General features: G+C 45.8%; 1 protein-coding gene across 5 annotated transcripts in view; it reads right to left on the reverse strand.

Annotated features, from left to right (window-relative positions):
- abcc4 (ATP binding cassette subfamily C member 4 (PEL blood group)) overlaps positions 1-23,219 on the reverse strand; it is a 566,891-nt gene that overhangs the window by 210,968 nt on the left and 332,704 nt on the right. For all 5 annotated transcript variants that reach the window (XM_068034379.1, XM_068034378.1, XM_068034377.1 and 2 more), the window contains exon 20: positions 11,937-12,016. In XM_068034379.1, coding sequence (XP_067890480.1) covers positions 11,937-12,016 — 80 coding nt within the window. The remainder of the gene's footprint in view (positions 1-11,936; positions 12,017-23,219) is intronic.

Below are 23,219 nucleotides of genomic sequence, written 5' to 3' on the forward strand. Positions count from 1 at the left end.
GACAAGGTGGATGTGGAAAGGATGTTTCCTCTTGTGGGTGAGTCCAGAACTAGGGGGCACTGTTTTAAAATTAGGGGTCGCCTTTTAGGACAGAAGGTGGTGGAGGCGGGCTCATTGTATATTTTTAAGGCAGAGGTGGATAGATTCGTGTTAGGCAGGGGAATAAAGGGTTATCGTGAGAAGATGGGAGTGTGGAATTCGAAACACAAACAGATCAGCCATGATCTTATTGAATGGCGGAGCAGGTTCGAGGGGCCGAATGGCTTACTTCTGCTCCTAATTTATATGTATGTTCATATGACAATCACCTTGACTTCCACCAAGAATGGCCATAAATAGGAAAGGGCAACTCAAATGGACCACTTGCTAAAATGCAATGCCATAAATGTTTGTGGTTGATAAGAAAAAACTCATAGACAAAAACGGGGGAAAAAAAGGAATATCCTATACTTCCAAATTATGTTAAGGCAGAGTTCCAATAACTGGTGTCAAAAATATGGGTACACTGACAAACAAAATTGGGAAATATCTCACTGAAAGTAATATCAATTGAAGGAATTTCTCTTAGCAATGCCTTCAACCATACAGTCTATCATTATGCAAATCAACCCACCAATTATTCAACAGAACTAGCTACAATTAACTAAATTTTCACAAGTGATCTGCATATAGCACTTTACAAATTGGACTAATATAAACAAAACTTTTATTCAATCCTTTTATTATGGGACAAAGATATTTGCACAGGAGCAAATATAGTAACATGAATGCAGAAATTAATGCCAAATAATTTTCTTTTTTATGATGGCATGGCTTACAGACTGAGGATGTGATGGAGTTAAGTGACTTTTTAAACTTAATTTGCAAATGATATTTGGGAATACTTAAGGTTATTGATAAATAACGTTTGCATTGCTTCTATTTACTATGAATGTTAACATTATTTATAAACAATAATTTAAAGCAAGGAAGTTAAGACAAACCTGTATAAAACACTGGTTCAGCCTCAACTGGAGTATTGTGTCTAGTTCAGGGCACCACATTTTAGGAAGAAGGTTAGGCATTAGAGAGGGTGCAGAAAAAGATTCGCGAGAATAGTTCTTGAGACGAGGAACTTCAGTTGCCTGGATAGGTTGGAGAAGCTGGGCCTGTTTTCCTGGGAGAAGAGAAGATTAAGAGTAGGTTTGACAGAGGTGTTCAATATCATGAGGAGTCTGGGCAGAGTAGATAGGGAGAAACAGTTCCCATTGGCAGAAGGATCGAGAACCAGAGGACACTGATTTAAGGGAATTGGCAAAGGAAGCAACAGCAACATGAGGAAAAACATTTTTACACAGCAAGTGGTTAGGATCTGGAATGCACTTGCCTGAGTGTGTGGTGGAGACAGATTCAATCAAGGCCCTCAAAAGAGAATTGGAGAATAATCTGAAGAGAAAAAATTAGCAGGGCTACAAGGAAAGGCAGGGAGGTGGGACTAGGTGAGTTCCTCTTGCAGAGAGCCAACAGACACGGCAGGCAGAATGGCCTCCTGCTGTGCTGCAACCATTCTACGAATCTATAATATAGCAAACTCCTGTGGTGATCAATGTGATTCAGAGGAAGGTTACATTAGTTTATTATGGCAGAAATAATATATCATGCAACACACAATACACTCTAATATAACTGATCTCCTAATGCATTGTTCACAGAAAAGTACTTAAATCTCTTCTGATTATTGTCTCTCTGCTTCTCTCTCTATTTTGGTGTTGCACTCTGTTTTGGTCTTCCAAGGCTTTTCTCTCTGTACAGCTGTCATAAACTTTTCTCACTGTAATGTCTGTCTCCTTCTGCCCAATTCTTTTTTCACTGATTCTGTCTTAGTTTCTTTCCTGCTACTTCCTTTCTTTTTTAATATGACTCCAATGTGCCCTGTGCAATGCTGATTATTTCTAACTATTTTAAGACCTATGGTATGCAGGAAGATAGGAGGCAGTATATGCTGAGTTTGAAGCATGAACGAATTGGTCAGAGAGATGCCACAACATGGCAGAGAGGGCAGGGAAGAGGGTTAAGTCAGGAGAAGGCATCAGGGGGTGTCATGGGAGCTTGGTGAACTGCTGCATACAGTGAAATACCTCTAGATGATGATATACTTGTGAAGGGAAGGTGAAGGTTTTACACTGAATGTGTGGACCAGATGTGAAAGGCAAGGGAATGTCTCCTGAATGTTTCCTTTCATGGGAATGGAATGTTCTTGTGCTCTACTAGCTGTTGCTGTTCCTCATGAGGACTCATGGGAGCTGTCCTTACATTGGTTTTCACATAACAAAATATTCCATGGAGGACTGCTGAACACCTAGTAACAAGGAGGGAGACAAGGGGAGGTGGCAAAGTATGGACAAAGATGTTAAGTTTTGAGGAGACATTTGAAGGACAAGGGAAACACAATGAGGCAAAGAGATTTAGGGAGATAAGGTTAGAGTGCAGGGGAATTGTTGGCTGAAAGTGCTGTAACTAATTGTGGAGCAGAGGTGGACTGTGCGGTGGTGGGAGGAGGGAGAGTATATCACAGTCTGAAGAGTCGATAAGGTGTTCTGGAATCGAGATTGCAGAAGTAAGCTAAAGTGAGGGCATGGAGAATTTGGTTGACGATTTTGGTATTGATGAGCTGGGGGATAGGGAGCCACTGGACAATAGTGGAGATAACAATGGTGGGGACAACGAAGGATAGAATACAAAACCGAGAGGAGTTGCAATATGTAAAGGCCATAATATGGGGAGGGGTGATAAGATAACTGTTGGAAAAAAATGAGCCTTGAGATGACAAAGTAGGGACATAAGCAGGCAGAAGTGGAAGTAAGTGGTCTTGATAATAGACTTGAGCTTTGAAGCTCAGTTTAGAGTGAAGCAGGATATTAGGACTGTGCAACTACAGGTTCAATGTAAGTGAATAGCAGGATAGGGAGATGGAATCAGCATTTGACAAACCAAATTTCTGGCAGGAGTGAGACAGAATGTTTCAGTCTGGTAGCTGTTGAGCTGAAGGAGGTCTGTTACATTCAGGGCTATCTATTTCAACTGATAGATTGAAATGGGAATTAAGTTCTATCAGTGGTAATTCTTAATTTATGCTCCTTTGCCAATGAACCGGAAAAATTCACTCCCTCAAATTTTGAAACCCTCTTATTAGATCCCCACTTTAACCTTCTCTGTTCCAGGAGACATCCCCACTGCCAATTCATGAAGGCTTTCTTCATAACAATCATCTCTAATTCCTGGGATCACTTTATAGAATCACACAGTTCAGGCCATTTGGCCCATCAGTCCTGTGCTATCTCTTTGAGAGTTATCTAATTAATTCAACTCCACTGCTCTTTCCCCACAGCCCTGTAAATGTTTCCTTTCCAAGTATTTATCCGATTCCCTTTTGAAAGTCACTAATGCATCTGTTTCCAGTGCCTTGGCAGCGTGTTTCAGATCATAACAACTCACTGCGCAAAACAAAATTCTCATGTCAACTCTGGTTCTTTTGCCAATTTCCTTAGTTACCAACTATTGTTGGTACAATGGTTGCCCACCCTCCTGCCAGTGGAAACAGTTTCTTCATATTACTCATATGTAAATTTTCAACACATCTATTAAATCTCCCCTTAACCTTCTCTCGTTTAAGGACAACAGTTCAAGCTATTCTACACTCTCCACATAACTGAAGTCCCTCAATTTCTGGTACCATTCTAATAAGTCTCCTCAGCATCCTCTCCAAGGTCTTGACATCCTTCCTAAGGTTTGGTGCCCAGAATTGGACACAGTACTCTAGTTGACACCGAACCAGTAATTTATAAAGGTTTAGTATAACTTTCTTATTGTTGTGCTCTATGCCTCTCTTTATAAAGCCAAGTACCTGATATGCTTTGTTTTTTTTTTCTGAAAAAAACAGCCTGATCAACTTATCCCGCAACCTTCAATGATTTGTGAATGTAAACCTCCAAGTCTCTCTGTTCCTGTGCCCAATTTAAAATTGTACCATTTAGTTTATATTGCTTCTTCCCACATACCGCAGGATATATATTACACTTGGCCGAGCTGCCTTGCCATACAGTAAATTTAAAAACTATATTACAATTAGAGGTTGCCAGTTACTCACCAATCAGCTTCTTCCCCTGTACTGAGGAGAGAGGCAGCTATTGGAGGCTGAAAAAAGGTAGAAAAAGAAAAGAGCCCCTCCCTCATTGAATTCCCTCACACACCAAATCCCACTTTACACTCTATGCACTCAAAGTAGCTTTCAGTGCAGACAAATTTATTATCTCTTAATTTATAGTCCCCTTCCTTACCGAACTCCCTCACTTACCGAACTTCTTTCTTCACACTCTGTGCGCTTCAGCAGCACTGAGTCTCCCCGGAATTTATGCTCCCTGCAAACAATGCTGTGTCAGCTCTGCAAGAGCTCAGAAACCAGTTTAAGCTAGCTACCTAATTAACTAGCTACAGCTACTCTTAGACAGCTTGTATTTCCCTGTTTAAAACTGTAAGAAACCTAACTTTCCTCTTAACTTAAAGAGTAATTTCAATTAATTGCTAAATGTAAACAAAACAAAAACTATACTTGAGAGATTAACCCTTAAAATCCACTCACTTAACAAACTCCTCTCTTCACCCTGTGCCCTCCAGCAGTGCTCAGTGCAATTTTAAATCTTTCAAGTGTCTGAACTACCTCCTCTTTCATCGTGATATGCACAACATCTTCTTTAGTAGAGACAGATTCAAAGTATTCATTTAGTACCTCAGCCACGTTACCTGCCTCCATGCGTAAATCCTCTTTTTGATGTGTAATTGGCCCCACTCCTCCTTGGATTCCCTTTTATGTTAGCTGCCAGTCTCTTCTCATACTCTCTCTTTGCTTCTCTTATTTGCTTTCACAAATTTCCTCTGAACCTTCTATATTCAGCCTGGTTCTCGTTTGTATTATCCACCTAACATCTGTCATAAGTTCACTTTTCCTTCTTCATTTTAATCTCTATCTCTTGTGTCATCTATTGAACTTGACCCTCCCCCAATTCATTATTTTTGCTCTGGATTGCTCCTAGTTATTTTCCATAGCTAACCTAACCTTATGATGTTATGATCTTTGCCCTCTAAATGTTCTCCTCCTGACACTTGCTTTACGTGCCCCACCTCATTTCCCCAAACCAGATCCAGCAATGCCTCCTTCCTCATTGGACTGGATACGGATGTAGAAAATTCTCCTGAACACACTTTAGGAACTCTCCGCCCCCCCCTTGCCCTTTTCACTCTTACTATCCCAGTCTATATTGTGAGAACCCCCATTATAACTACTCTATATTTTTTGCACCAAACTGTAATTTCCTTGCAAATTTGTTCCCCTATATCTTTCCCGTTAGTTGGGGGCCAAAAGAATACGCCCAGTAGTGTAATGGTACCTCTATTGTTTCTCATGTCAAACCAAATAGATTCTGTCCTTGACTCCTCCGGACATCCTCCCTCTCCAGCACTGTATTATCCTTACTCAACACTGCCACCCCTCCTTTTTTTTCTCCTCTAACTTTCTTGAACACCTTGTATCCAGGAATATTTATTACCCAGCACTCCCCTTTTTGTGAGCCAGGTCTCAGTTTTCACCAATACATCATACTCCCACATGAATACCTGAGCCTGCAGCTCGCCAACTGTACATACCACACTCATGGCATTCACATACATGCACTGCAAACCTAATTTAAACCTTATTATATTCCATCTTACTCTGACCCCACTTAATATCCTATTATTTCTTACTCAATTGCTATCTGTCTCTCCTAATTTTTGAAGAACTTGTTCTTTCTCTCTAACCTTACCTCCTTATTCCCATCCCCCTGACAAGTTAGTTCAAATCCTCCCCAATAACACTAGCAAACCGCCCACAAGGACATTGATCCCTGCTCTGTTCAGGTGCAACCCGTCTGGCCTGTATAGGTCCCATCTCCCCAGAATCGGTCCCAATGTCCCAGGAATCTAAAGTCCACCTGTCTGCATCATCTCTCCAGTCACACTCTCAGCTGCTCAATCCTCCTATTTCTATATACCAGCATGTGGCAGTGGAAGTAATCCAGAGGTTACTTGCATCCAAGTCTTGCTTCTTAATTTCTTTCCGAGCTCACTAAACTCTGTCTGTAGGACCTCATCCCTCTTTCTACCTGTCATTGCTACTGATATGGACCATGACTGCTGGCTGTTCACCTCTCCCCTTAGAGTGCTTTGCAGCTACTCAGTGACATCCTTGACATCATGGATTTACGTTTGCGTCCGCAGAAATGCCTGTCTATTCCCCTAACTATAGAAACCCCTATCATTATTATTTCTCCAATCTTCCTCCTGCCCCCCTTTTACAGTTGAATCAGCCGTGGTGCTGTGAACTTGGTTCTGGCTGCACTCCCCGGAGGAACCATCACTCTTGCCAGTATTCAGAACTGAATACCGATTGGACAGCAAGATGTACTCATGGACTCCTGCACTACCTGCCTGGTCTTCTTTGACGACCTAGTTCCCCTCTGCCTGCAAACCCTAAACCTGTATGGTGACCACATCCAGAAACGTGCTATCCACAAAACTCGCAGCCTCATTTTGTGGATCACCTGTTTAGTTTACACTCAAATTTTCTACCTTTATGGTTATTCTGTGTAATAGTCTGGTCTTCAATTTTGTCCAACTGAGATATTTTTCAGCAACACCTACCCAGCTCATTTCTTTTACTCTACTCATTCCTTTGAAGTTAGCCTTATTAAAGTCACAGTTGAATTGGCTGCTTACAGTCACATGGACAAGGTAGAGTCATAGAGAGATACAGCACTGAAACAGGCCCTTCGGTCCACCGAGTCCAGGCCAACCATCCATTTATACTAATACTACATTAGTCCCATATTCCCTACCACATCCCCACCTTCCCTCAATTCTCCTACCACCTACCTACACTAGGGGCAATTTACAATGGCCAATTTACCTATCAACCTGCAAGTCTTTGGCTGTGGGAGGAAACCGGAGCACCCGGCAGAAACCCACGCGGTCACAGGGAGAACTTGCAAACTCCGCACAGGCAGTACCCAGAATCGAACCCGAGTTGCTGGAGCTGTGAGGCTGCGGTGCTAACCACTGTGCCGCCCTTTTTTGCTAAGAAATTTCTCCTCCTCTCGATCCTAAGTGGCTTCCCCGTTATTTTGAAAAATTGTGTCCCCAGTTCTAGATTCCCCAACCAAGGGAAACATCTTCGCTGCAACTACCCTGTCTGTCCCTGAGTACTGGGCACTGACTAATGCCCATGAAGCTGTATGGCAGTAGGAGTCAGTGCCTTTGGCAGAAGGGGGGGGAACAGTGGAAGAACCTGGCAAAATAAAATGCTTTCCAAAAAGTTCACAAAAAATTTGGCTACCAAATCTGACTTGACAATTAAAGGGCTCCACTGCAGTTCAGGCATAGTGATTTGGGGATATTAAGACATTGTAAAATAAAACATTTTACAGGGTGATGGGGATGGAGGTATACAACGGCAAAAAAAGTACTTTACCACATTTATTACCATACAGTCCATGAGTTATATTATAAACTATAATTTCCGAGCATCTGCATAATTCCTAAATTGGATACCCAAAGATTCTGGCATTCTCAATTTTAATTAATCTGTTGAAGCAGTGATTGCTTTCTACCATCTATTTGGTGCATCATGTTATCTCATTTCTACTAATAGCCACATTACCAGCAGTATAAGGTTGCTAGCACAGCACCTATTGTATTCATGTGTTTCTATTATGGGCTGTTCCAGATGGGTGCAATCCTCTTGGGAGAGTAAGCCAGGTCAGCTCATCATGAATTATGGTGCTGGAGAGCTGACTTGCATATCAACTAACAGACACAAAATATAATAGCAGTAAATAGCATAGGGGTAGGCGGTGGCAGAGTGGTATTATCACTGGACTGGTAACCCAGAGACCCAGGGTATTTCTCTGGGGACATGGGTTCAAATCCCACCACAGCAGAAGGTGGAATTTGAATTCAATTAATCTGGAATTAAAAGCTAGTCTAATGATGGCCATGAAACCATTGTCACTTGTTGTAAAAACCCATCTGGTTCACTAATGTCCTTTAGGGAAGGAAATCTGCTGTCCTTACCTGGTGGGCCTACATGTGACTCCAGCCCCACAGCAATGTGGTTAACTCTTCCATGCCCTCTGAAATGGCCTAGCAAGCCACTCAGTTGGACCTAACTGCTACGAAGTCAATAAAAAGGAATGAAACCGGACGGACCACCCGGCATCGACCTAGGCACCGGAAACGACAACGGCAAACCCAGCCCTGTCGACCCTGCAAAGTCTTCCTTACTAACATCTGGGGGCTTGTGCCAAAGTTGGGACAGCTGTCCCACAGACTAGTCCAGCAACAGCCTGACATAGTCATACTCATGGAATCATACCTTACAGACAATGTCCAAGACACTGCCATCACCATCCCCGGGTATGTCTTGTCCCACCGGCAGGACAGACCCACCAGAGGTGGTGGCACAGTGGTATACAGTAAGGAGGGGGTTGCCCTGGGAGTCCTCAACATCGACTCCAGACCCCATGAAGTCTCATGGCATCAGGTCAAACATGGGCAAGGAAACCTCCTGCTGATTACCAGCTACCGCCCTCCCTCAGCTGATGACTCAGTACTCCACCATGTTGAAGACCACTTGTAGAAGCAAGGGCACAAAATGTACTCTGGGTGGGGGACTTCAATGTCCATCACCAAGAGTGGCTCGGTAGCACTACTACTGACCGAGCTGGCCGAGACCTAAAGGACATAGCTGCTAGACTGGGTCTGCGGCAGGTGGTTGGGGAACCAACAGGAGGGAAAAACATACTTGACCTCGTCCTCACCAATCTGCCGGCTGCAGATGCTTCTGTCCATGACAGTATTGGTAGGAGTGACCACCGCACAGTCCTTGTGGAGATGAAGTCACGCCTTCACATTGAGCATACCATCCGTCGTGTTGTGTGGCACTATCACAATGCTAAATGGGATAGATTTCGAACAGATCTAGCAATGCAAAACTGGGCATCCATGAGGCGCTGTGGGCCATCGGCAGCAGCAGAATTATACGCAACAACAATCTGTAACCTCATGTCCCGGCATATCCCCCACTCTACCATTACCATCAAGCCAGGAGACCAACCCTGGTTCAATGAAAAGTGCAGGAGGGCATGCCAGGAACAGCACCAGGCATACCTCAAAATGAGGTGTCAACCTGGTGAAGCGACAACACAGGACTATCTGCGTGCCAAACTTCGTAAGCAGCGTGCGATAGACAGAGCTAAGCAATCCCATAACCAACGGATCAGATATAAGCTCTGCAGTCCTGCCACATCCAGCCGTGAATGGTGGTGGAAATTAAACAACTAACTAGAGGAGGTGGCTCCACAAATATCCCCATCCTCAATGATGGGGGGGAGCCCAGCACATCAGTGCGAAAGATAAGGCTGAAGCATTTGCAACAATTTTCAGCCAGAAGTGCCGAGTTGATGATCTGTCTCCGCCCCCTCCTGAAGTCCCCAGCATCACACTCTGCGTGATATCAAGAAACAACTGAAGGCACTGGATACTGCAAAAGCTATAGGCACTGACAATATTCCAGCAATAGTACTGAAGACCTGTGCTCCAGAACTTGTCGCGCCCCTAGCCAAGCTGTTCCAGTACAGCTACAACACTGGCATCTACCCTGCAATGTGGAAAATTGCCCAGGTATGTCCTGTATACAAAAAGCAGGACAAGTCCAACCCGGTCAATTACTGCCCCATCAGCCTATTCTCAATCATCAGTAAAGTGATGGAAGGTGTCAACAACAGTGCCATCAAGCGGCACTTGCTTAACAATAACCTGCTCAGTGACACTCAGTTTGGGTTCCGCCAGGGCCACTCAGCTCCTGACCTCATTACAGCCTTGGTTCAAACATGGACAAAAGAGCTGAACTCAAGAGGTGAGGTGACAGTGACAGCCCTTGACATCAAGGCAGCATTTGACCGAGTATGGCATCGAGGAGCCCTAGCAAAACCGAGGTCAATGGGAATCAGGGAGAAAACCCTCCACTGGCTGGAGTCATATCTAGTGCCAAGGAAGATGGTTGTGGTTGTTGGAGGTCAATCATCTGAGCTCCAGGACATCACTGTAGCAGTTCCTCAGGGTAGTGTCCTAGGCCCAACCATCTTCAGCTGCTTCATCAATGACCTTCCTTCAATCATAAGGTCAGAAGTGGGGATGTTCGCTGATGATTGCACAATGTTCAGCACCATTCGCGACTCCTCAGATATTGAAGCAGTCCGTGTAAAAATGCAGCAAGACCTGGATAATATCCAGGCTTGGGCTGATAAGTGGCAAGTAAAATTTGCGCCACACTAGTGCCAGGCAATGACCATCTCCAACAAGAGAGAATCTAACCATCTCCCCTTGACATTCAACAGCATTACGATAGCTGAATCCCCCACTATCAACATCCTAGGGGCTACCATTGACCAGAAACTGAACTGGAGTAGCCATATAAATACCGTGGCTACAAGAGCAGGTCAGAGGCTAGGAATCCTGAGGCGAGTAACTCACCTCCTGACTCCCCAAAGCCGGTCCACCATCTCCAAGGCACAAGTCAGGAGTGTGATGGAATACTCTCCACTTGCCTGGATGGGTGCAGCTCCAACAACACTCAAGAAGCTCGACTCCATCCAGAACAAAGCAGCCCACTTGATTGGCACCCCATCTACAAACATTCACTCCTTCCACCACCGACGCACAGTGGCAGCAGTGTGTACCATCTACAAGATGCACTACAGCAATGCACCAAACCCACGACCTCTACCAACTAGAAGGACAAGGGCAGCAAATACATGGGAAGATCACCACCTGCAAGTTCCCCTCCAAGTCACACACCATCCTAACTTGGAACTGTATCGCCGTTCCTTCTCTGTCGCTGGGTCAAAATCCTGGAACTCCCTTCCTAACAGCATTGTGTGTGTACCTACCCCAAATGGACTGCAGCGGTTCAAGAAGGCAGCTCACCACCACCTTCTGAAGGGCAATTAGGGATGGGCAATAAATGCTGGCCTGGCCAGCGTCGCCCACATCCCATGAATGAATAAAAAAAATACCTGTGGTGTTGTACAATTTTGTCAGACCTATGGTATTTAGCAAGTTTTAGCCTTATCATGACTAGAGATTGTATTGGGAAATTACCACCAGCATTACTGGAGGTTTGGAAATGATTTCCTCAGCATTCTGGTACACTGAATAATTGCTTAAAAAAGCAATTAAAACTATAGCCTGTCATTAAGGAACAGCTCAGGTCCTGGATAAAAAAGGACTCACTGATTTATCGAGTATTATGAGAATTAAATTGGTCTTACCTCATCTTACAGTATTAACTGCTCATTTAATTACCAAACACCATCCTTTTCCCCCTTCTAAAGCTATCACACCACTCTCCATATAGTCAGTAAACGTTTGCTCTTTTGTGGTCATGCACTCATGATTTGGCTCCTCTTCATCGTCCTTCGTGACAGCTGATTGTTGCGCTACTGCGGTCACATTTCGTAAAACTACCTGGATGTGCTCCAAATTACTGGAGGCAAATTAACAACAAGCTACAAAGTATGCAGATACTGTGGACATTAACATGACAGCAAGAGCACTGAGGCCACTCCTCTATAGCAATTATTCCTGGCATTAGATTTTCACTGTTGCTTTGGTGGATAATAAAATTACAACCACACCCTCCTCTGATGTGCAGACACTTTTATTAAACCAGAGTTTAACTTTGTTAGAAGAGTTATTGCTTGAAAATAATTGTTTTGTGATCACAGTACTTCAGCAGCAAAGAGTACTCAGTGGCCCATAAAATGATCACACAATGTACAATTCATAAGCTCTGATGACTGAATTACCTGTAAAAAGTCCATGCTAGTATAGGGCAGCAAGTCATCCAGGTGGCCAATGTCTTTTGAAAAACGGTTCAAGATCCAACCTACAAATGATTAAAAAACAGTTGAAAATTTAGAATAATTTTAACAGTTACAATACTCTAACTCAGTCATATCTTCTTTATGATTTAAATATAGCCCATGTAGGAAATCATTCTCCAGAAATTTAAAACAGCACCACCCTTTGCAAGTGACTTAACAACATCGTAAACAAATAGGACAATTACGGAACAACATGATCAGCTGAGAATTTTCAATTGCTGCTGCTGATATGCTGAAGATGGGATCTGGTTTACACTGGTTACATGTTGGTAACTTATAAAGATTCTCTTGATGATGTCAAACAGTCAGGGCTTTGAAAGCAGTATGGCTAATCAGAATTTTCAAATACTGATTGAATTCATAATTCAAAATGAAGAATCAAAAACATTTGGGATAATTTGAAGATAAGCACACAGACAGCTCATTGATGAAAACAGATATAAAATCTGGACAGGTTTCCCTAATTTCTGGAATATTATACATCCTCCACAAGTAGAAGAGCACAGCCTAGGCAGACATCACATGGTGATCCCACAAAATTAAGCACACACATGAAAATGCCTTTATTACACAGGTAGGCAATGCCACATGGATCCCTTTCCCAACGTCCTTAAGGACCCAACATCATTACTGCAACCACCTGTTTGATCAAAAGCTAAAGTGTAACTAAACAATTAACATTAACACCCACCTCTTCAAATGGCTGGAATTTTACCTGTACCGGCGGGTCCGCGGTCCGCAAAGTGGAAGCGGGTGCCGAAGACGCTCCCACTCAGCACTCCGCTGCCACCCCAATTGAGCGCTAAGGGTCCAATTAGTGTCCCAGCGGCAGAGTACTGGCGGAAAAGGGCGCATGCGGGTGGGAAGGTGCGCATCGGCGGGGGTGGGACTAGAACGGGAAGAAGGTGCTGAAAGCTATTTAAAAGAGTTTTTAGCACCTTCAGTGGCTCCGAGAGGGCTACTTACATCAAGGAAAACGGTGGGAGCAGCTAGAGCTGAGCACAAGGATATACCTGGCTGAGGGGGAAAGGAGTGTCATTGCAATTAAAGGGGCAACCCATTTGATAAATCTACCAGAGACCTTGGAGGACCAGAACCCGCCTGCGGCAATGGCAGAGAGAGGCAACTGCATGGCCCCAAGGTTCTCAGAAGACTCCCTACATGTCCTCCTCCAGGAATCTGAGGCAAGGTGGGAGGTCCACTTCCCAGCAGACAGAAGGGGGAGGTCTCCCCCGTAACCAAGAAAGCATGGTTGGAGGTTGCGGAGGAGGTCAGCAGTCGTGGAGTTGTGAGGAGGACATGGCTCGAATGCTGCAAACGTGTCAATGATCTTCTGTACTCTGCCAGGGCATGTCGCAGTCATCGTTGTTTTGTACTTATACGGGAGGGTTACCAGGTGTTGATGCTGCAAAGTCGAAGCCATCCATGTGGAGTGAATGACTGCAGCCCTGTCTTGGGCCATATGCTGGACACATCTGAGAGGAACAATGGTCCAGAAGTGTGCCAACCGTACACTTCAATGGCAGTGGTTCCAGATGCAGCACGCAGCACAGGGGTTGAGCGGGTGCTCCTTCAAGTCAAGGAACTGAACTGATTGCCATGTGTTTTCACAGGAGAAGAGGGCACAGAATGCCCGAGAGAAGTCACGGGCAGTGTTGCCAATACCACAATTTTCTTGAATAAAAGCAAAATACTGCAGATGCTGGAAATCTGAAATAAAAACAGAAAGTGTTGGAAATACTCAGCAGGGCAGGCAGCATCTGTGGAAAGAGAAACGTTCCCTGAAACATTAACTCTGTTTCTGTCTCCACAAATGCTGTCTGACCTGCTGTGTATTTCCAGCCCTTTCTGTTTTTATTTCACAATTCTCGAGTTTGGAGGAGGAGGCATTGTTGTTTGCTGGGGAGGACAGAGGACGCTCAGTAGCCGATGGTGAGGCCGGAGCACCTGGCCAAGAGGGTGAGTTCCCCAGAGTGTGGGCGGGGAGGAATGGGGGCGGGGGGGGGGGGGGGGGGGCGGAGGGGAGGAGGCTGGCTCAAGCAATGAAGGTTGCTTGCGAGTTCAAAGTCATACACATGTGGCCACACTGCAGTTTATGACATGTCCAAGTCAGGACTGTCACTCACACCTGATCATTCTGTTTTACCCTGCAGGTGAAACACAGCAGCAGCCAGGCAACGTCTCTGAGGCACATCCATCCACCTCTGAAAAGGAGGAGGATCCTTAGAGGGTGCAGCAACATATCCTTTCCCTGCACCAAAAACAAGGTTGGGCTGTTAGCATCCTTGCATTCGTGGTCACAACCTGGTGTCAGCACCCCACAAGTGCTGGACCAGCTGCCAGAGGCAGTATCGGCTGCAGCCTGTGACACTCGGAGCACTGTGGGAGGCCAGGCCAGGCCAGGCCAGCGCTGAGCCCCATGCTGATGATGTGCCTCTGAGGACATCCATACGGCAGGAGATGCTGTCGGTGCGGCGTGAGGTGCGTGGAGATCTGGCGGAGTTACCAGAGACGATGTGTGCTCTGGCTTGGACTTTGGAGATCTCCATCCAGGCCATGAGTACTGCACACCCCCTGTCATCTGTGCACTGGCTTCCTGCATTGACAAATTGGTGGCTGCAGTGAAGGCCTTGATCCTGCAGGCCCTGCAAAACCTCACAGAGAAAGTGAGCTCTATGGAGCTGTGACTCAGCAAGCTGTCGACGAAACTCCTGCAACATCCAGCAACTGCTCATCCTTTTGAGATCAACAGGGAGGCCCAATTGAGCTTCGCGAGGGCACAGGAGCAACAGCAGTATGCATCTGGTGGCTCCTGTCAAGGCGCTCCTGATGTGTCCAGCGAGCGGATCCTTGTCCCCTCTGCCAGTGACATTAGCACCTCAGAATCCCAGGGTGACAGAGGGTGATCCTGAGACAGCTCAGGGTCACCTCAGCATACCTAGGCCCTCACGGCCTTGGGCAGTCAGAGGCTGCCAGTCAAGGTCATCCCAAGCCACGGATCATCCTGAGCAGCCACCTGCCTCTGCCGTGGCTGGCGGCGAGGGGTCATCGACACGTGTGGCACTCACAAACATTTCAAAAAATCACATTAACTGCACCTAGGGTCACTGGTGCAATTTAGAATTATTTGTTTGTTGTTTGACGTCACAGAAAACTTATTAAATTTTTCAATTGCCTTTTTTATCTGTCTCCAGTCAACGATGATGTTTTAGGTGGTCTTGTTGTTCTGCACGAGATGGAGACTTGGGGGAGGTGCCACATTTGGACCATGTTGTGTTTGAGGGAAAGGTGGACCGTCGCAGCTGAGATTAGCATCTGCAGGTGAGTGCTTTAGCGCTTCCAGCTGATGTGAATGCCTGAATTCAGATTGACGTCAGTCGCTGAATGATGAGCCTCCGAACAGGAGAAACGCCTGAGTATTACAGCCTCCTGAGCCTCCCTTGGGTTCAACTCCTGCAAACTTCCAATTCCTTCGCCCTGATGTTCAGGTGGCTGCGTCCCTCTTCCTCATGGTGCTGGCACCTGGGAGTTCTGGAGAAGGAATGCGCGGTGACTGCTTCCTGGATAATGAGCACACACCTGCAAATACTCTTACGGTGGTCACAGGCAGGTTGCACAGTGAGTGAAACCCCTTTCGATTAATGAAGGCCCCTGACAGACCTGCAGGTGCTCTAATGGCCATATGTATACAGTCAATCTTGCCTTGGACCATGGAGAACCCAGCGATGGTGTTGAAGTCTCTGGCTCTCTTGGCCTGACTGGTTGGCACGCCTGAATATGGCATCAGTTACCACCTCGCGCTGATGACTGTGAGATTCCACATATGTCTTCTGTGGAAGGCTGGAAGGAGCTTGATGCGTAGAAGTTCAGAGCGACTGTGACCTTTAGTGCGAATGGTACTGGATGGCCAGCAACGCAGTTGGATGCGACCTCCGCTGCCAGCATCTCACACAGTGATGTGACAGTCTCTCGGGACAGGCACAGTCTTCTACGGCACTGGTGCTTCGACATCTGCAGGAAGCTCAACCACTGCCGGTAGACCCTGCCTACTGGTTAGACGCGTCTCCTCACAGGTGGTTGCTCCTGGCGCACTCTGTGACCTTCTGCCCCTCCCCCATTACCAGGCTGCAGTTGGCCAGCATGTCATTGATTTCCCTGGCCACTTGTCCTCCTGTCCCTCCTTGTGACGTTCTCTTCCTCACTAGAGGAGTTGCCTCCAGAGTGGACAATTTCCATGGCTGCAGTGTCTCAAAGATGAAATGAGGACAACTATTTGCTGCCTACTGCAAGGATAGGCACTTACAACCCCTCTCCCCTACACAGAAGAAGTCACTGATGCTATGGCCCTACCAGAACTTTAACTCACTCAGGTGAACCCTGGAGAGCCAGCAATATCAGCCCTGACCTTACAGTTAACGCAGAAATCTATCAGAAATAAATGAAAAATCCAGTCCCTCCAACTCCTTCACAGACACACTGGTTGCCGCTCTTTTACAGCTGCCGGGTTCCCGACTCCCCCTAGAACCGTTGGCCAGAAATAAAACGTGACGGCCGACATAAAATGGATGTCAATTGGATTTTTAAGTCCTGCAATTGACCCCTAATTAATGTAAATCAGATGGTGAGCGGCGCCTCGATCTTGCCTACGATCCAACCTGCGAAAGATGGGGATTGGCGTAATGACGACGGGGACCTGACCCGACGTCATCGCCCGCCATTTTTCGGCTCAGCCGCCTCGGACAATGTCAGATTTCAGCAGGTAAAGTTGCAGCCTATATCCTTGCACAGTGGCGCAGTGGTTAGCACCGCAGCCTCACAGCTCCAGGGACCTGGGTTCGATTCCGGGTACTGCCTGTGTGGAGTTTGCAAGTTCTCCCTGTGTCTGCGTGGGTTTTCTCCGGGTGCTCCGGTTTCCTCCCACAAGCCAAAAGACTTGCAGGTTGATAGGTAAAATTGGCCATTATAAATTGTCACTAGTATAGGTAGGTGGTAGGGAAATATAGGGACAGGTGGGGATGTTTGGTAGGAATATGGGATTAGTGTAGGATTAGTATAAATGGGTGGTTGATGTTCGGCACAGACTCGGTGGGCCGAAGGGCCTGTTTCAGTGCTGTATCTCTAATCTAATCTAATCTAATCTTGTACGGTCAGGTGGGTTCAACATGGTATGGAGGATGCATAGCATTCAACGAATGAAAATACTGTTGCAAGGCAATTGTTCTTTGTTCTACATTCAGCATCCTTTACATCCTAGGAGCATATAAAGGTTGGAGATGAGAGCTCCCTGTGTAAAAATTATAATATCCACTGTCAGAATTGATCGAGCGAAGATCTTGTGTGCTGCAATTAAACCTAGCAATTATTTTTTAGTACATGTGTGAGGATTACTCAATGTGGCAACCATGAATATGCTATCAACTGGAAATGGATTGACAGAAACCTAGGAAGCAGTTGTAGAATAGGTGGAATGACTCCCAATTTGCATCCTGAGCTTCTCCCTCTAAGATGGTAGCAATTTACAATGCACTTATACATCAATTTGGCTGTTCATTGTCTAGTCACAATTATGCCCTGGGTCTTTGCTCTACAAGAAACTAATAACTTTTGTAATTTGTTAAATTGTTTTGTATGAAGTTGTATGAAGATAGAATAATGTAGGGCTCTGCCAGCATCTCCGTAAAGGAAATGCACCAAAGTATAATATTTGAAAACTCTCAGCAGCGTCAGACAAAGGTAGTGGGTGAGCCAGGAATTGCCTAATCCTGCTAGGTGAATGAAGAAGCTCTTCAATGGGATTCCACTTTTCATATCCATCAGTGTCATACATGCATGCTTTGTTGGCTTTTCTTAAAGGTGTAGACCCAGTAAATACACATACAGTAAAAACAATAAGAACTTAGTTGAAACAAAGGGCTAGTTACACTTAATTACACAGTGTGTCGAAACATGGGGGGGGTTGGGTAGAAAGGGGAACAGCAAAGATGCTAGCAGGCTCAGTGTCCTTGCATGTACCAGATAAAGGTGTCACTATGGACACGAGATACGATTAGACTCACAGTAGACAATGGGAAACTGTAAAGAAATGAACCAGGTTCTCACTGAGCCAAATAAGGAATTATCATTAGGTCATTATACCAGACCCCTATGAGTAAGTAAGAGGGGAGAGTCTTGGAAACAAGATTTAACCCCTGACTGAACTAGGGAAGGCACGAGAACCTCGGGGAAGAACACTCAAGAAGACACCCCTGAGCCAAGGGCTCAGAGAACAGAAGAGCAGCTGCAAGTCCGAGACTGATCACCTCGTGCCTTGGCGGGTTGTATTCTGTGCAAGTAGTGAGAGCTTGTACTTGATGATGTAGTGTGTGAATAAAATATTGATGTAGCTTTCACCAATCAGCTTCCGTGGATTCTTTAAGAGTAAGTGCAGATTAGGCACAACAAAGAATTTCAACAATTTCTCTGCTTGCCCCCCAAAAATACCTTCCCAAAAGGTTGCTGTAATAACTGTTTTTGCAGTTACTATGGATGTGCCAGTTGACAAAACAATACACTAAAAGCCATGAATCTCACTGGCAAGTTCAGGACATGGAGCACCGTCTCCTGTTGCAATGCAGGAGGCTACATTTAATCTTTGACTGGGGTGGTAGTACAACCTGGGGGCTCCTGGTTTGCATGGTTCAGCTACACACAGGTTAAACTTGAAGTTCCCCAGTTTCATTTTACTGGATTCTTCAAGAGGAATGAAGAGTCTTAACTGCAGGATCACAACTGAAACGTGAATCACTTTCAAATGTTGATTGTCTTTTACACAATTCTAGCATTTGCAACTTTTCTTTTGAAACTCAAAGCATCTGTTTGACTTCCTTCAACTTCCTATTAGGCACTTTACAGCCTTCAGGCCTGAACACTAAGGTTAACAACTTTAGATCTTAACCACTGCTCCTGTTGTCTTAGACAGTGGATACTAGCAAAAAAGGATGATTGCACCAGAACCACTGGAAGTGGAGGTTGTGTGGCTGGTGCTTGGGGTGGGGATCCCCTATTGATATTATAGCCAGTAGGTTGGTTTATACCCCAGTGTCTATCCGCCTATCTCTCACATCCCCAGGGCATGGGAGCCTTTTCCTGCTTGCCAGATTTTCCATGCTTCTCTCCCTCACTTCTATTCTGCTGTAACCATTTACATCCTCTCTGGACTCACTTTTGTTTCTTTACTTACTCCATTAATACTTCCTTTTGCCTTATACAATCATTATCATTTAATCACTCCTGCCCTCCACCCTATTACAGACTTCTATTTGCTTAAAAACATCTTCCAGTTCTTATGCAAGATCATCAACCTGAAACGTTAACTCTGTTTCTCTCTCCACAGATGCTGCCAGACCTGCTGAATGTTATCTGGCATTTTGTGTTTTCATTTCACATTTTCAGCGCCCACAGTACTTCACTTTTATTTTTACAGTATATGCAGCTGAACTTGAGCTGATTAGGGAGGAATGAAGTAAAGGCAGGACTAGCTAAGTTAATGAACTAATCAATTGGTTGGCATCCTTCCACCTACAAAGCCAAACAATCCATTTAGGTGGTGCACCTTTGCTGATGGCTGTGAAGGCCAATCCTTGAGAGGCAGGTTCTGTCACAAGTGCTGCACATGAAGCTGCCAAGTGACGCCCTGAGTTGTTGTTTTCAGTGTTGGTGCCTGTTGCCAAGCTGCTGTAGCCACAGGTCATCGTGGTAGTGCATACTAGTCCACAGGATGAGTCGCCATTTCTCTCTTTCACCAGCTAGTGACTTCCAAGTGCGATAGTTGACATTTAGGGCCTCCATATCACACTTGCAAGCATCCTTGAAGTATAGCTTTGGGTGATCCACTGGTCATCTGGCCCCAGCTACCTCACCATACATAAGATCCTTGGATATGCAACCGTCTTCCATCTTGCGTATGTGTCTGATCTACCAAAGCCTCCTTTGTTTGATTAGTGCAAACACACTTGGGAGCTCTGCCTTTGAGAGGACTGCCATATTTGTGATTTTGACCTGCCAGGATATACCCATAATGCATCGCACACAGCGAAGATGGAAATTATTGAGCTGCTTCTTTTGGTGGCTGTAAGTCACACAAGTTTCACAGCCATACAGCAAGGTGCTGAGAACACAGGCCTGATAAATCATCAGCTTGGTCCTAAGGGTCAGCTTGGTGTTACACTATGGGCATTTTGAGAGTCGACCAAAGGTGGTAGCTGATTTCCCTATGTGTGTATCGAGCTCTGCATCAAGGGGCAGATTGTCTATCACTGTGGACCCAAGGTAGTAGAATTTTCTAACCACTTCCAGTGGGGTGTTATTTAGTGTGATCGGGGTAGAAATGCATCATCTTGTCCCATGACCACAGTTTTCTTGATCGAACTTGCTGCCGGGGCAGGTGGTGGAAGCAGGTACGATAGCGACATTTAAGAGGCATCTTGACAAATACATGAATAGGATGGGAATAGGGGTCCCCGGAAGTGCAGCAGGTTTTAGTTTAGGCAGGCATCAAGATCGGCGCAGGCTTGGAGGGCCGAATGGCCTGTTCCTGTACTGTTCTTTGTTCTAGTCAAGGAGAACAAGTTATAGGCATGGGAGAGACAGTCCATAAGTCTTTGAAGGCTGAGTTTCTGTGTGAGCGACTAGCGCAGCAGCATCAGCGTCGAGGAGTTCTCTGATCAGGATGCGATGTGTTTTTGTTTTCGCTTTCAGCCTTGATAGATTGTAGAGCTTGCCGTCTGACCTCATGTGCAAGTGGGCTCCTTCCATATCTGCAGGGAAGGTGAAGGTCAGGAGCATGGAGAAGAAGATGTAACTAGACCTCACGGCTGTGCTCAAGAAAGAAGACAGAAGGTATGTATTGACAGGAAAAGTCCCGATGAACCAAGCAGGAACATCTGGTCAAGATCATTCCTAAGTGACCTACAGTCATCTCAGATTGACCACCTGAGGGCATAGTAGCTGGAGGGTTTGGGGAATGGACGTGGCAACCTGGAGGCAGTAAGTGGTGACCTGGAGCTGCTCCCTTTGCACGCCTGGAGGACAAGATCACACTTATGTTTGTTACAACATTGCCACTCTATACGAAACCAGATCAGCCAACACAGGATCTATACAAGAGGCTAATTACACCTTCTACTGGCAAGGAAAGAGTGCTGAAGATCGCCGTGTGCATGATGTAGGCTTCGCAGTGAGCAACTAACTGACACAATCAATTGAGCCACCAGTAGCAACCTCATCTCCCAGTGATCATCGTCTGATGGAGGCACAGTCAACATCATATGCGTCTACGCATCAACTCTGAACGCCAGCAACTCAGATAAAGGCCATTTCTGTGACTCCCTAGGTGATGTTCTGAGGAACATCCCAAATGGCATGAGGCTGGGTGACTTCAACACATGTGTTGGAGCAGATGGTGATTCACGGCCAACGTGCCACGGTCGCCATGGGGTGGGCAAGATCAATGATAACGGACAATGCCTTCGTGAGCTTTGTGCCCTGAATGAACTCTGCATCACCAACAACTTCTTCCAGGGCAGACATCACCATAAGGTCTGAACATTGGCACGAACTAGACCTAGTCATTAGGAGGAGGCACAATCTTCCCAGTGTTCTTCACATCTGAACCTACCACAGGCCAGTTTGCGACACCAACCACTCTCTTATCAGCAGCAGAGTGAAGGTGCACCCCCGAATGTTCCATAGCTCCAAACATGACATCCCGCCATGCATCAACATTCCCTGTATAAGCAATGATGTCAAATACCAGCACTTCACACTGTCGCTAGAACGCTTGCTACGCACCAAAGTCTTAAGAGGAAGCACCGATGCTGGCATCGATGAAGCTTGGAAGTCACTAAACTCAATCACCTATAAATCAAAAGCATTTATAGGTAAAGGCGGAACCTGCAACTAGAACTGGTTTGAGACCTACTCAGCTGAGATAATATGTTATTGATGCAAAAAACAAAGCCTACATGATGCACAACATAACCCCAACAGCTAAAATACTACACGACCTCAAAGCAGCCAAGGCAGCAGTGCAAAGGACAGGGAGATACTGCGTAAACATTGGATCAACTTACGTCAAGAAAACCAAACTACATGCGACAAAGGAAATCTACAAGCTATCTATGAAGGGATCAAGAGGGCGCTTGGCCCTGCCATCACCGAAGTTGCTCTTCTCATATCCCGCTGGGCTGAACACTACTGTGAGCTGTAGTCCTGTGAGATGGACATTTCCCAGTCTGCACTTGACGCGCTCCCACAACTTCCTGACATAGATGAGTTAGATGAAGAACCCCGATCACTGGAGCTCGAGAAGGTCATAGACTGCCTAGTGAACAGAAGGACACCCAGCAAGGATGGAATTCCAGCTGAACTGCTCAAGCATGGAAAGTCCCATCTATTGCCAAACCTTTATGACTTTCTCCTTCACTGATGGAAATTAGGCTCTGTTCCACAGGAGATGCATGACACCAAAATCAGTACTACACAAAAACACTTTGGACAGAGGAGATTGCAACTACAGGGGCATCTCGCTCCTTAGTGTCACTGGCAAGGCCTTTTCAATCTGAGATGATTTAAAGGACTCCATTTACTTGCAGACTGAGTGTTAAAGGCCTGCTTGGGTCTGCAAACGAGACCTGACCCGAGCCCAACAGAACTTCATCCGAGCCCCACCCAAGCCGGCCCGAGTCCTTCCATTTTTTCCCACGCCCGACCCGACCATCAGTTCGCCTACCTTCCGTTTTTCACTTTGTTCCTTACCTGCACAAGCTTAAAATAACTGTAACAAAACCACCTTTAAAGTCTAAAAAGTAAAGTAACATTAGAGTCACTTAACTGAGGTGGTGGTAGAGCATGTCCGATCCAACCCAACCCAACCCGAGCCCGAATGCCGGACCCGGAAGTGCGACCCGACCCGAACCTGACACGTCGTCGGGTCCCGTTGCGTTCGGCTCGGGTAGTAGGCCTTTACTGAGCGTACCCGGAGGCACAGTGCAGTTTTTGTGCTGGCAGATCTACTGTGGATATGATCCTCTCCATACGCCAGAAGTGTAGGGAACAGAGTATATCCCTTTACCTTACTTTCGTAGATCTCATTAAGGCATTTGACATCACCAGCAGAGCAGAGCTCTACAAGATTTTGGGAAAAATTGGCCGTCGACTGAAACTCCT

The sequence above is a fragment of the Heterodontus francisci genome, chromosome 6, assembly GCF_036365525.1.
Source record: "Heterodontus francisci isolate sHetFra1 chromosome 6, sHetFra1.hap1, whole genome shotgun sequence".
Classification (NCBI taxonomy): domain Eukaryota; kingdom Metazoa; phylum Chordata; class Chondrichthyes; order Heterodontiformes; family Heterodontidae; genus Heterodontus; species Heterodontus francisci.